Source organism: Mastomys coucha, unplaced genomic scaffold (genome assembly GCF_008632895.1).
Source record: "Mastomys coucha isolate ucsf_1 unplaced genomic scaffold, UCSF_Mcou_1 pScaffold14, whole genome shotgun sequence".
NCBI classification, from domain to species: domain Eukaryota; kingdom Metazoa; phylum Chordata; class Mammalia; order Rodentia; family Muridae; genus Mastomys; species Mastomys coucha.
In genome coordinates, this window is record NW_022196896.1 from 108,284,060 (window position 1) to 108,297,833 (window position 13,774).

The 13,774-nt window shown below is 38.0% G+C and overlaps 1 protein-coding gene across 1 annotated transcript in view; it reads left to right on the plus strand.

Moving 5' to 3' along the window:
• The window catches only part of Mff (mitochondrial fission factor), a 34,009-nt gene that overhangs the window by 9,978 nt on the left and 10,257 nt on the right, over nucleotides 1–13,774 (plus strand). Inside the window, exons 4-7 of the mRNA XM_031368997.1 lie at nucleotides 3,105–3,193; nucleotides 4,780–4,854; nucleotides 9,963–10,121; nucleotides 13,648–13,680. Coding sequence (XP_031224857.1) covers nucleotides 3,105–3,193; nucleotides 4,780–4,854; nucleotides 9,963–10,121; nucleotides 13,648–13,680 — 356 coding nt within the window. The remainder of the gene's footprint in view (nucleotides 1–3,104; nucleotides 3,194–4,779; nucleotides 4,855–9,962; nucleotides 10,122–13,647; nucleotides 13,681–13,774) is intronic.

Genomic DNA, 13,774 nt, shown 5'->3' on the forward strand with positions numbered 1-13,774 from the left:
TATTAAACTAGGATAGGTTGGTAACATTGTGTTGGCCAGGAAACAATGTCCAATCTTAGCCATTTACGGATCATTTCTTGGGGTACCTTTATGCCTAATTATGAGGGTGTGTTGACGATTGGAAAGACTGATCTGGCACACGTCTGAGTTAGGAGATACCAGCGACTGTCTGAATATCCAGGAGGCACAGAACTCCTTTTGGATCCTTATTGCCTCTTATCCTTAATCAGGATTTTATCCCCGATATTTTGGATGTGACTGGAGTAGACGAGTGTGTGGCAGAAGACTCCCGGTACTCGGTACATGCTCCAGTATGTCCTGCAGTAGCTTAAACAAAAATCGGAAAACTCATGGATATTGAGTTTCTCTCCATGGAAAGAGGAGCTGGAAGTACAGAAGTAGAAAAGAGCAAATTTTAAAAAGAACAGTCTTTGTGGTTTTATAATGTACACATATAAACATGGATGGCATTGGTGTACACTCACATTCGTTGTTTAGTTATCATATCATACCCTGCTCCAAGAATTTCTCTTGCCATAATGAAACACCATGATCAAAACCAACTTGGGGAGTAAAAGGCTTTTTCATTCACAATCCCATATAAGAGTCCATCATTGAAGAGATCAGATCAGGATTTGACAGGAGCTAATATGAAGGCCATGGAGGTGTGCTGATAACTGGCTTGCTGTCCAAGGCTCACTTAGCTGCTTTCTTGTAGTATCCACACAGCAGCCCATAGTTGGCACTGCCCACAGTGACCATCAGTCAAGAAAATGCACCATAGGGCAGTCTGGTAGGGGATTGAGGTTTCCTCTTCTTCTGAAAAAGCTCTAGCATGTATCAAGTTGGCATCAGATGGCAACTTACCCTTTTTGTCATAGGCAACGGTGACACATTGTTCCTGTTTCTATCTGGTAACCTTAACCATTGTCATGGCTGTTCTCTCTATTGTTAGTTACTCTAAGTTTTGAGAATTGATCATGTTTGGATTGGGGAAGGTGTCTAGTCCAATTGTTCTGTCTGTGCTACCTCCTCCATTTCCCTTTTGCTGTAGTCAAAGTCCCTGGGGGGATCAAGAATTATGCCTGGAGTGGGTAATACACACCTATAACTCTAGCATTTCACAGTCTGAAGCAGGAAGGTCACAAATTCCAGGCCAACTTGGGCTATATTATCATAAAACAAACAAAAACCCTTAAAAGGGAGTGTGGGATAAATGTCTTTTTTTATGTACAGAATTTTGTCATTACTGTTAACTGTATTGACTGTTTTTCTTCACAATCTTTTTAATTAATTAATTTATTATTTTTACACTCCATATTTTATCCCCCCTGTCTACCCCTCAACTGCTCCACATCCCATACTTCCTGATGGAGGTGGGCTCTATAAATTCCCTCTCCCTACTGTAGGGCATTTCATCTAAGATCCCTCCCTTTGAGTCCTGAGAGTCTCTCACCTCCCAGGTCTCTGGTGCATTCTGGATGGTCCCCCAACCTCCTATCTCCCTAGGTTGCCTGTTTCTTTTCTTTCTGCTGGCCCTCAGGGCTTCAGTCCTTTTCCCTCACCGAATACCAGATCAGGTTCCCCTCTGCCCTACCCCACTCCCCCCCCCTCCCATTTGTATCCACTTTCCCTCCCTGGTCCCTCCCTCCCTCCCCACTTGAGATAGCTTTCTTCTTTCTCCCAAGTGGGACTGAGGGGTCCTCAATTGGGTTGTCTGTTTTTCTTAACGTATGACTGCTACATCACTTGTACAAACTTTTAAAATAGTAAACTACTGTTTAAAAAAAAATGGAGATTTTAAAGTAGTGATGAACTTATAAGTCTACAGAACAGCAAACAAGGTATAAAAGGGCTTTTTGTTGTTTGAGAATAATCATGTATAACTGAGTTTAAATACATTATAGGGGACTTTTAATACATGTGTGCATCTTCTGTCTAGTCTTGTCTGCTGTACAGCTAGACACAATAACTTGTGGCCCGGCTTCCTGGAAGTAGCCTTTAGCTAAGGAATTTTTCCTTTCCATGCTGCCATGTGGAAAAGCTATTCTACTTTAAAGAAAGAAGCCATGGCTGCTACAGCAGGCAGGAAGGTAGGCAGGCAGGTACCAGTCATATCCTTATCTACCAACACAGTAGTACTCACTATATATATGAATAAAATAGACTTGATCATGGGATGTTAACATTTTTCATATCCTTGGGTTAACTTTAAAAGGTTCTTGGAGGAGGCCCCAGGCTAATGTCTATGTTACCAGACAGGCTTCCCTTCAGTGTTGCTTTAACACCCAGTTCTTCCTTGTTGTTTCCTTGTGCCCTGACTGTGTATACTATGTAGTCTGACCTTGAATGGCTATGTCTGTAACTAAATACAGATGTTTTTCTTGTCATTATTCCTTAAACAGTAAGGTGTCATACCTATTTACACACCATTTACATCCTTATATACTAATAATATATATCATAAGTATAGAGATGTAGAGAAAGATATGCAAAATATTATGCCATTCTGTATAAGGTACTTGATGAGCATCCCATAATTAGCTGTATCCTGGAAAAGTCTTCTATAGATTTCTATAGTTTGTTTCTATAGTTTTCTATAGAAAAGTTACTATAGAGAGGAAAAGACAGTTTTACTAATCAAGATTGATATTTACTTGAAAAGAAACTAGAACAGGTTTTATTTAGAAACAGACACTCCTAAGTTTATGAGCATTATAATGAGTATGGGACCTGTGGCTGGGGGGCTGACTCCTTAGTAAAGAGCCTACTGTGCATGCATGAGCACCTGAGTTTGAACCACGGGGCTCAGGACTGATCTACACACACACACGCACGCAATGGAGGGAGAACACAGGATCCAGGACTGATCTACACACACACACACACACACACACACACACACACACACACACACACAGGAGGAGGGAGAAAAATTAACAAGTCTTACCTATCCATAATGAACAGGCTTTGCTTCTGGGTTTGCTTTTCTTAGCTCCTTATAGTTTTGTGATTAGCCTTGGATGGGGTCCTTTGTGTTTTTTATGCAAAATAGCCTCTAAGCTATTTAATCCCGTTCCTTCGGTTTGCTTGTACCTTAACAGATCCGAGCAGTTGGCAGGCTAAAAAGAGAGCGTTCTATGAGTGAAAATGCTGTTCGCCAGAATGGACAGTTGGTCAGAAACGATTCCATGTGAGTAGAAACTGGCATTGTATCATTCTAGATTTTCTTCTGTATCTTGTCTGTACATATCTCTTCTAAATAATTCTCAAAGTTTTTAAAATGTGTTTTACAGTGCTGGAAATCACTTTGTACTTGTACTTTCTGTAGTCATAAAATCTGGCGATTTTGTTCATTGTGAGAGTTTTTCAGTCCTGTGTTTCTCTTCTGTATGTCTAGCACTTTTATGTAAAGTGAATATTCTTTCTCATTCACTTTTGGTCAGTTTTCATGAATTCATTGAAAACTCTTTGTGATATCAAACATGTTAGCTTCTCTGGGAATTCAAAAACATCAGGAGATGACAGTCTCCTTTGAGAATTTATGAAGTAACAAGAGCACAGTGCAGCTATCATTCTTACAGGGTCCATATTAAATTGTAGTTTAGGCCTGGCTATAGAGTACATCGGTGCAGAATGGGCTCTCATGGCAGCAGGTGTGACTACTCAAGAGTGGAGAGAAGACTCTTTTTGTCTTCGCTTTGAAAGAAGCCTAATGAGCACATTCACTGGCATCTGTAACCAATCAGTGAGGTTATATCTCTAATGTACATTTTTGCTTGCTTTGTTGAAACTCCATTCTCTTATGTTGGGTACAAGGGAAAGCTGTGAGGGCTTTGATTGTGTGGAGAGTCTCTCACAGTAGCTGCAGTTATTCTGAACAATCACATAGGAAGAAATTGGGTTAAAATAAATATATGTCTCCTACATGAAAGACTGTCTGAAAGTTTCAACCATTATCAACCTGATTGTTTTTTAATGATTGAATGTATGTTTTCCTAAGGTTTCTAGATGCTAGATGTCAACAAACCTATGAAACTTGATTTTCTAAAACTGTTCCCAGACATATGAACAGTAAAAAAGACTCCACTGTGTAGTCTTATGGCTAACGTGGGTAAAACACAGCTCTAATTCAATATTTTCTACTTGTACTGTGTAGTTTGTGAGGCAGCAGAATCTTCTAGTAGGCTTTCCTGCTATCTCAGTTCTGACTTTCTGTTTAGGCCCATAATTGACCTGTTGTATTATTAAAATGAAAGCATGGTTACTTCAGTATTGTATCACCTTTTCACAAAGTAGGTGGTATTGATGGCTGAAGCGGGATGGAGGAGGCAACGGAAAAGGCTGTGTGAGTTCTTAACCCCAGAGACTGATGAGCACAGGGTTTTCTCGTTGTCTTTATGTTGCCTTCCTGGTGGTTTCTAGATATCTAATAAGAAAGATCTTGATATTAATAAAGGTTTGCCCATTCTCCTACCATTGTTAATTTTATAATTTATAATTGAATTTCCATTGAAAGCTTTCTGATTTTTAGACTGATTATGGACCATAATGCATGAACTGTTGTCTGCCTCCACTCTAGTTTGTCACAGCTCCAGAAGAGAAGTACAAATGAGCAGGGACTTGGGCCTTTTTTTTCTTAATTACTTTAAAGAGGCAATGAGGTTGATTGTTGTCACCTGTTGGCACAAAAATGAATTGTGACAGTAAAATCATGTAGCATTTTATTTGTTATAAAAAAAAGCTGAATATGTAAAAGAAGCATAATTATTATTTAAGGTGGCACAGATCAGATTCTGCCCCAAGAAATAAAATTTCAAGGTTCCAGTCATCGATCTCTGCACCGGAGTACACGTAAGATTTTATCTGCTCTACTTTTCCCAAGTAGGGTTGCTTTAATTCTGCAGGCTCATGTTATTACTAACCCATGTTACCGTGTAACTGACATATAATACCCTAACAGCCTGTTCTAGTACTTCTTCAGGATTTCTCAAACTGTCAGTATGTACTTTATTAAATGGGGCTGGTGGAGCAACCAAGGAAGTTTTATATGGTTTGAGATCTAGATGGAAGGAAAATGAAATGGTTCTGCACACAGAGACCAAATCCTTTCTCGTTTTCTGTATTTGCTTTGGTTGGCCTCTGAGTTCTTGCAGGTTACACTTAGCAAGGGTCAGCAATCCAGATCTTATTTTTACATTCAGCATTTTTTCTTGTTTAATTTTAATCCAGAGAAAAGTGGAGTCTTAAGTGTGGTTTGTCATTGAAGTTGGTTTTGTTTTGTTTTGTTTCCCTGTAGAAAATTATGTTTGGAGCCATCTTCTGAGATCACTAAATCCTTGTTTTCTATAAATATGACAAACAGGGTATGAAAATGACTGCCCACTCCTGACAGTGGAACATTTTGGAAGTGTAAAATTTGAAGCAGCATATGCAAGGCTCTGGGTTCAGCACTCAGCCTGCAGTGCACGCACATACACACACATGCACACACACACACATGCACATGCACACACACACACACACACACACACACACACGCACACGCACGCACACACACGCACGCACACACACGCACGTGCACACGCACAGCGCGAGTGAACAGTGAATGCTGTTCCCAAACAGCTCAAAACCACACTAGTGGCTGTTACTGTGCTACTTGGACTCAATAAATTGCCTCAGTTCTAGACAGCAAATTACAGTTCTCTCTAATATTTAGGGTCCCAGAGTGGCCAGGTGTGGTGAACACACATTTAATCCAGCAGATAAACGTAGATCTCTGATGGCTAACCTTGATATACATAGCTAGTTTCAGGTTAGCCAGGATTGTATGCTGAGACATTGTCCCAGGGGCAAATATACATAAACATATAAATGTCCCAGAGAAAGAGTTTGGTTTTCGCAAAAAAAAATTTTTTGGCTTTTTGTTTTCTTTGTTTGCTGCTTTTTCAGAGGCTAGTTCTCAGCAAAGGCATTAAGCTCACAGTTTGAGAACTTTCATTCTTATGAAAGTCGGGAAAGAGCTCTCCAAGATCCTTTGAACTTTGCTCTTAATAGCTTGTGCCGGTCACTGACTTCCATTGAGTTGTGATTTGACTAGCCATTGCTTCTGTAACCTTATGTGGAGGCGTCTGTGAGCTGAGGCACAACTGTTGCTAATGAAATGCATGGTAAGCATGAGTTTTTCTGCAGAAGTTGGTAAACTTAATCAAAACACTAAACATTTTGCTGTTTTATAACAGTTTTTATCAGTGCCTTTTTATTAAATTGTATATAAGACCATCTCTAATTAAACACCTACTCTCAGAGCCTTGCATTATGTTTTTATATTTTACAGTAGTTGACTTGCCCAAATTAAATAACAGAAACAAGTAGGTAACTAAGCCTTGGTTTGGTAGTGAGCAGACAAAGGTGAGAGGCCAGACACTCTCTCCTTCCACTGTTGACTCCCAACCGAGGACTTGACTTCTGTTAGAGTGCTTACATTGTTTTTCTTTGTTGTTTTTTTTTTTTTCAGTGAAATTTATTGGTTAAAATGTATACAGGAGTACTAAAGTTGCTAAATTATTTTCCCAATTTAAATAAAAATTACTAAATTATTGTCTCTAATTAAGATAATTTTGTCACCTTGCAATATAATTAATCAGCTTACAGGTAACCCTGTTCTGTTTTTGCTGTATTTAGAGTACTGCTATGTAGATGAAAGAAAAGTTAAATTTCTTACCAATCTTTGAAACTTTAATTTTTTATTTGATCAAATATCTTTAATAGTATTGATACTGATAATGACTTGATGTCATGATCTGGGGGCTGCAGCTCGGTAGAAGATGGACTTGCTTGGCATGTTTAGTCCCCTGGGTTTTACCCCTGGTGCTGGGGGAAATTTTTTAAAGGTATTTTTGTTTTGCAGGATTTAATATCATTTTTTAGTATTCTATATAAATATTTCTATTATGTTAAGGGTTAAGGATGATAGAAGATTTTTCTTTTTTTTAAATATTTATTTTATTTATTTTATGTGTACGAGTACGCTGTAGCTGTACAGATGGCCGTGAGCCATCATGTGTGTGGTTGCTGGGAATTGAACTCCGGTCCCTCTCACTCCAGCGTAATTCACTGTAGCTGTCTTCAGACGCACCAGAAGAGGGCATCCGATCTCATTATGGGTGGTTGTGAGCCACCATGTGGTTGCTGGGATCCAAACTCAGAATCTTTGGAAGAACAGTCAGTGCTCTTACCCGCTAAGCCATCTCGCCAACCCAAGATTTTTCTTGTTTATGACTAATCAACATTTCATATGATCATAGAATCTTAGAATTTGAAGAGATACATAGATTTTTTTTAATTTTAAATTTATTTTTATTTATTGATTCTCCTGGTATGCATTAAAATTCATCATTAGGAATATAACGAATACCATAGATTATTTTAGAATCCAACCTTCTGTTCATTCTATCTTGAGTATTCTTTGTCATTTATCTGAAGCTAGTTTATGTTTATTTTATGAGGTGACCACTTCATTTCCTGTGTGTGTTTGGAGATTCTTTCTCCTTTCATTTCTTGCTTTTTCTTTTCCTCCCTCCTTCCATTCCTTCCACCTGCTCACTTCAGGCATGCTGAGTAAGTCCTCTACCAGTTCCCCAGCCTACTTTTGAATTTAAACAGTAAATAACTTTTTTCTATTTTAGTGGACCAAAAACCCATTAAACTTTAGTATAAATTCGGAATCCATCCATTGATATTGTTGCTTTAAGATTCAAAATACTAAAAATGAATCATTTGCTCATTCTAAAGTTAGGTTACTTGTTAATATGATACACAAAAATGTTCTTTGTTAACCTTAAAATCAAAGAAACGGTACTAATTTAAAACTTGCTTAATGAAATTTAACCAGTTTTGCTGGTAGCTTTAATAGAAAGTGTATTTTTCCCAAACCTGTAGCCCAGTGGAGGTGGTGTGCATTGGAATTACCTTCCCCCTTTACTGCAGTTTTGGTCTCTTTCCATCTTCGTCAGCCTATCTGTCCCTTTATTTCAGTTCCAAAGGGGAAAGGTGACTTGACTAGGGGTTTCTCCCCTGTGAGCCTCATCTTACCCCTTATCCCACTCCCCAGTCTCTCCAGGATGCTAGTGAATAGTGACCCAGAACTTAAAAGTTTACAATCCTGTCCCTTGTGACCTATCACAAGCTTGAGCTCAGCCTGCCTTCTCACACATAGATGCTTCAGGTCTTCGTTGTCATGTCTAAAGGATGTGTAAGTGCAAGCCCACACTGGACTGCACTCCAGCCACTCTTGTTTTCACTGTTGGCTGTTCTTGGTCTTCCCGCCCCCAGCTAGTTTATTTAGGGTGTTTATTACAGAATTTGCCAAGTCCTATGTATCAGATTATACAATAACTTTTTTATATATGTATGTATATATGTATGTATGTAGGTAGGTAGGTATGTATGTTTGGTTATATATTGACATGTGTGCATGTGTGTATGGAAATATATATATATATATATATTCCAGAAGATTGCCGGTCTCTAAACTTATATCTAAAAACTTTAGTTTGTCTTGACATCATTAGGCTTTGTTTTAGAATTTCTGTACGTGCCAAGATTTGGCTTAGATTTTTCTCTTCTAAGTAGTCTTTGGAAAGCACAGTTTTTATATTTATGGCACCTTTCTCTTTAGATCATGAAGACACTAAAAGTTACTCATAGAGTTAGAGATTTTGTTTCATTTTTGAAACTGAGGCTATTAAGTGACAGTAACTGTCCTTCCAAAAAATTCCTACTTTTTAGTTTCTAGACTAGTGTGTATTAGAAACGGTACATAGAAAATTTTCCATGTATACAACTATTCATCAGGTTCTGCTTTTTTCTTTTGAATATTTTACACAGAATGTAAGATTAGTCTAGCCATGGTGGTCCATGCTTTTAGTTCCTGCTGAAGCAGAGGCAGGTAGATCTCTGTGAGTTTGAGGCCAGCCAGGGTTACATAATGAGACCCTGTCTCAAAAGCAAAACAAAAATTAAAACCTATTAGCCTCATGCTTTGCTCCTTGGAATATTGAACCTTCATCTCAGAGTCATGGTCTTCTTTCTGTAATAAAGACATGGCTCACATCCATATGCCAGTTAATGTCTTAGGCTTCAATATTGAACAGCTCTCTAAAGATACCAACACAGATGCCAAGAATTTAGGCCAGAACTGTACAAATAGCTTTATCTAAATGTGGCCAGTGCACCAAAAGAACTTGTGAATCTCAGCTCTTGCATGAAGAAATAATACCATTATTTTCACTCAGAAACTAAGAAATAGGTGCTCATTTCCCATTGTGATAACTTATGCTCTGTCTCCCTTCACTGTATTCTCAGACGTGGGAAGTTTCATGTTTCAGGAATTAAGCTAATTAAGTTAAACAGTCAAAATGTAACTACAGTTTTCTAAGGTTTTAGTTTATCATTTAATTCATTTCTCATAAACTCAGCTTTGCCCCGTTGTCTTTGTAAAGTATTTGAAATGGTGTCTTTATGGAATCATGCTGGATTCATGTGTGTAGCTGTTGATATTTGCATAACAATTCATTATCTCACTGTGTCATCCATAAGTCATGTGATTCATAAGCGTTTGCTTTACTGAATTGCCATGTATGTATAACACTGACTAAACAATGCCTCCTCTCTCCATACCAAGCCCTGAGCACATTCATTGCTGGATTCTTTCCCTTCAAGTTGTTCCTTCTGCTCAGATTGATACTTAGATTGATACTTAGAATTTCATACCTACAAGTGTTACATCATAGCTGCTTTTTAAAAACAATTTTTTAACACCTTCTGTTTGACTGTTCTCTTGGAATAGATTAAAGGTGGGAAATGTGGGCAAGAAAAGAGATGACAAACTGCTCTGCTGAAGTTTCGTGAAAATCTGACTTGAGTGTTTTTCTCTTCATTTGCTGTGCTTATATGAACAGTGTGACACCATCACCACCACAGGCTCGGGTCTGTCCTCCCCATATGCTACCTGAAGATGGAGCTAATCTTTCCTCTGCCCGTGGCATTTTGTCGCTTATCCAGTCTTCTACTCGTAGGGCTTACCAGCAGATCTTGGATGTGCTGGATGAAAACCGCAGGTGATTAGTCAGCAGTGGCCTTGCCACTTTGTTGCATATGTTTTGGCTCCTTATTTAGTGGACTGTGGTGTTGTCTTTTTCTTTGCTCCTTTTAGTCTCTTTCTAAGATGCAATGGTTTGAAATGGCTTGCTTGCTTTCTTTTAATTTGAAATTATTGTCCAAAATTCACATTTCACAAGATTATAACTTTCCTTCAGTTATGGAAGATACTTAGTCTGTACATAGGAAATATAACAACTTTTTCAAAGGCTTTGCTGACCTATTCTAAGTGCTTGGTTCCACTTGGAAATATGTTAAAGGGACTGCTGGACTGAATGGCATCTGAAACTGAAGCATACTACTTGTCTTCAGTCTTAATTTAACCGCCTATACTAGTGATAGGAGTGAATTAATAAAGCAGGTAGACAGTGCTGCAGTAGCTCCCAGTACTCCTCCCTGCCCACTGTGGATTCTAGGCCCATGTGAGGAATTCTGTGTTCTATTACCAATTTTGGATAATGCTGGATTTTGGATTTTTTAGTATATTCATAGATAATACCTCACTTTTGCACATCTTCAAGTAGTATTATTAGAATTACACTTCAGCTTGTTTAAACAAGCAATTTTTTTCCAATCACTTAAAATACTTTTATTGTTTGCTTCACTACCTTGTGGTGTTTTAAAAAGATGGAGTCCCAGAGCTTTGTTGAAATCCTGTTGGAAAGTCAAATAGCTTCACTCCAGCTCTACACATTGGTCAGTGGCTATGAGAGTCAGGGCTTCAAGTTTTGTTTTCTTCTTTTTAGACTGTTAGTGTTTGCATTTTTCAAGAAATCCCAATAATTCTTGGTGTGTCTCTGGCTCACTCAGAACAAATTTGTCCTTGTGCCTTTATTCCTAGCAGACCCAAGTCTTCACCTGCACCACAAGTATCTAGACCACTCACGTTGTTGAATCCAGGGCTTTCTCTGTCTCCCTAGGTGAACATAGTGTGTCTCCCTAGTGTGCTATAGTGAGAAAGACTTTGAGGCCCATGGATCAAAGGGAATATTAAATACTGGACATGTTTATGTATGTATGTATGCATGCATAGATATACTTTTATAGTTGTGATTTGTTTCTTTCCTCCAAGGATTTAGAGTCCCCTTTTTTGCTCTCTGAAGCTTCATGAACTCTGGCTGTTTGAAAACAAGAAGCAGGAGCAGAGTTCAGAAGAAACAGTGCAGATATAGGGACTCTCTCAGATTCATTCTTGACTCCTCCACAAAACAGCTAACTATATGTTGGCCTTAAGCATATAAACTGTCTCTTCCTGTTAAGAAGATGAGAAGGAGATTATACTTGGCTGAGTAGATTCTTGTGACAAGTCTTCTGCCCTTCACTATTCTTTCAGATGTTTCAGAATGTTTTCTTGGTATAGTAGGAAGTCCTTGGAGGTAATGAGCAGAAAGCACCTGGCCCTAGGAGTGAAAATTGGTAAAGACTGTTTTCCATCTTTCTCCTTCCAACAGGTTTTTTTTTCCCCCCACCAGGTATCTTCTTTAACTTTTTTGTTATGGTCACTCCTTAGGAGAGATCGTGTCCAATGCTGTTGTAGTGAAAACATCTGAAGGGAAAACAATTTGCACATGCTCTGTAGGTACAGTCCTGGGTAGATGACAGGGACAGTCCATTGTTACTGTTCTCCCTCCTGCCAGCACATCCACAGCGCAGATGCACTGATGTGGAACATGCGGAAGTGTGGGTTTTGGGGTTTTTTTTTTTTTTTAGTTTTGTTTTTTTCTCTGTGGTGGGGAAAAAGTTGTCTAAAGTTCAGACATTCAGATTCTGAAATCTTACCAATATAAACTTTGTATGCTTTTGCTATAAAAAACTATTTGGAAATTTTTTAAATTTTTACATTATAGTATCTTAATGCCTTCAAATTTATCATATTAACCCAAGTAAACTTTCTGAAATCTGAGAAAGAGCTAACTATGGTGGCTCACACCTTATGCCCAACACTTAGGAATCTGAGACAGGAGACTTGCTTTGAGCTCAAAGCCAACCTGGATTTTAGAGTAAAACTTTGAATCAAAAAAGCAAAGAAGAGCTGGGCATGGTGGCACATGCCTTTAATCCCAGCAGCGCTCAGGAGAAAGAATCGCGTGTGTGAGTTCCAGGCCACCCAGGGCTACGTAGTTTCTAGATGGAGTCCATGACCTTGGATTCCGAGGGTGAGTAGTTTTTAGATGGAGTCTATGACCTTGGATTCCGAGGGTGAGGTTCTTTTGGGCCTGGCCAGTGCTTTCATTACTGAAAGAGTTTGGGTTTTGTTTTGTTTTAATTGTACAAAGTTTTATCAGAATTTTAAATGCCAAATCAGTTTTTGTTTTTAGTAGGTAAAGTTTGGCCTGATTTTTCAAAGAAATTGGAATGTGAAATTTGGATAATGTTCTTGCATGATTATAAAATAATACTGCTTATACAGTGTTCAGCGCTTCATCTTTTTTTTTCTTTTCTGTTTTATTATTCTTGGCTATCATGCTAATGCAGTATCTTTGCACTTGGGGACTGCACATTATTACAGCAAGTTTAAACCAAAACTATTTGTCAGAAAAAGCAAGAGTTTTCTGTTTGTTTTTTTATTATAAAATGATACAGATTCCTAGTTTCTCAGCATAAGAACAACTTACAACAAGGAGCACTACACTGCACTGAATTTTCTGTTTCTCTGGTGAATTTGGTGTAGGTAATCTAAACAGAGTTAGACATGAAAACCAAGTGACTTCTAAGTGTTGTTACAGATCTCATACATAAAATTTAGTGCTGTACGTTGAGAAAACTGACCCAAAAAAAAATCAGGAAGGAGTACCAGGCGTTCTTTGCCCAGTTGGCAACAGTGAAGCACTGTTAAGATTTGTCCATTGCTGGGCAGAAATTGCCCATCTCTTCTATAGTTGTTAGAGCTGCACATCTTGTAGCCAGTGTAAAGTACTAACATCTTCTATAGATGCTTAGTTGGTTACATGTAAAACATATTAAAGTTCATGTATGAGTTGTGCATAAGCTTTATTTGGAGAGATTGATTAGTGGCTTGATTATTTTTAGTTTCTCATTAGCAAGTTATACTGGTTTTTGAATGAATGGAATAAGAAACCAGTGTGTGAATGGTTTATATTTTTGGCAAGTATTCATAAAATTTGTAACATGGAAGACTACAGTTCATACAGTATCTGTTATAACTTCTTCTTAGAAATGTTTAATTCTTGATCCTCCAATCAACCTGTTTAATTACTGTAATAGTTGATAATTATGTAGAAAAGAAATGCATTCTTTTACTTTAGACCATTTACTTACTCAGAAATGTCAGTATACAAATTAATACGAAAATTGAGTAGCCTTAGATTTTCTTCCCTTTTGTGATTCTAATTACAAAATACACTATTGAACGATTTCTTTTAACACTAAATCACTCTTAAGATAGAAACTGGTGCTTGAATGAAGTTTCTAATTTTTCCAAATACCTGTCTAATTTACTTTTATATTATATGTATCAATTGCCAGTGTGAGAAGACAAAATGAGATACGTTATGAAAGGTAACTGTATTGTTTTCTCGCTCTGCATTTGTAAAGGAAATCTCTGTGGTGGAGTACAGTCAATATGGCAGATCATTTTGGCCCTATTAACACA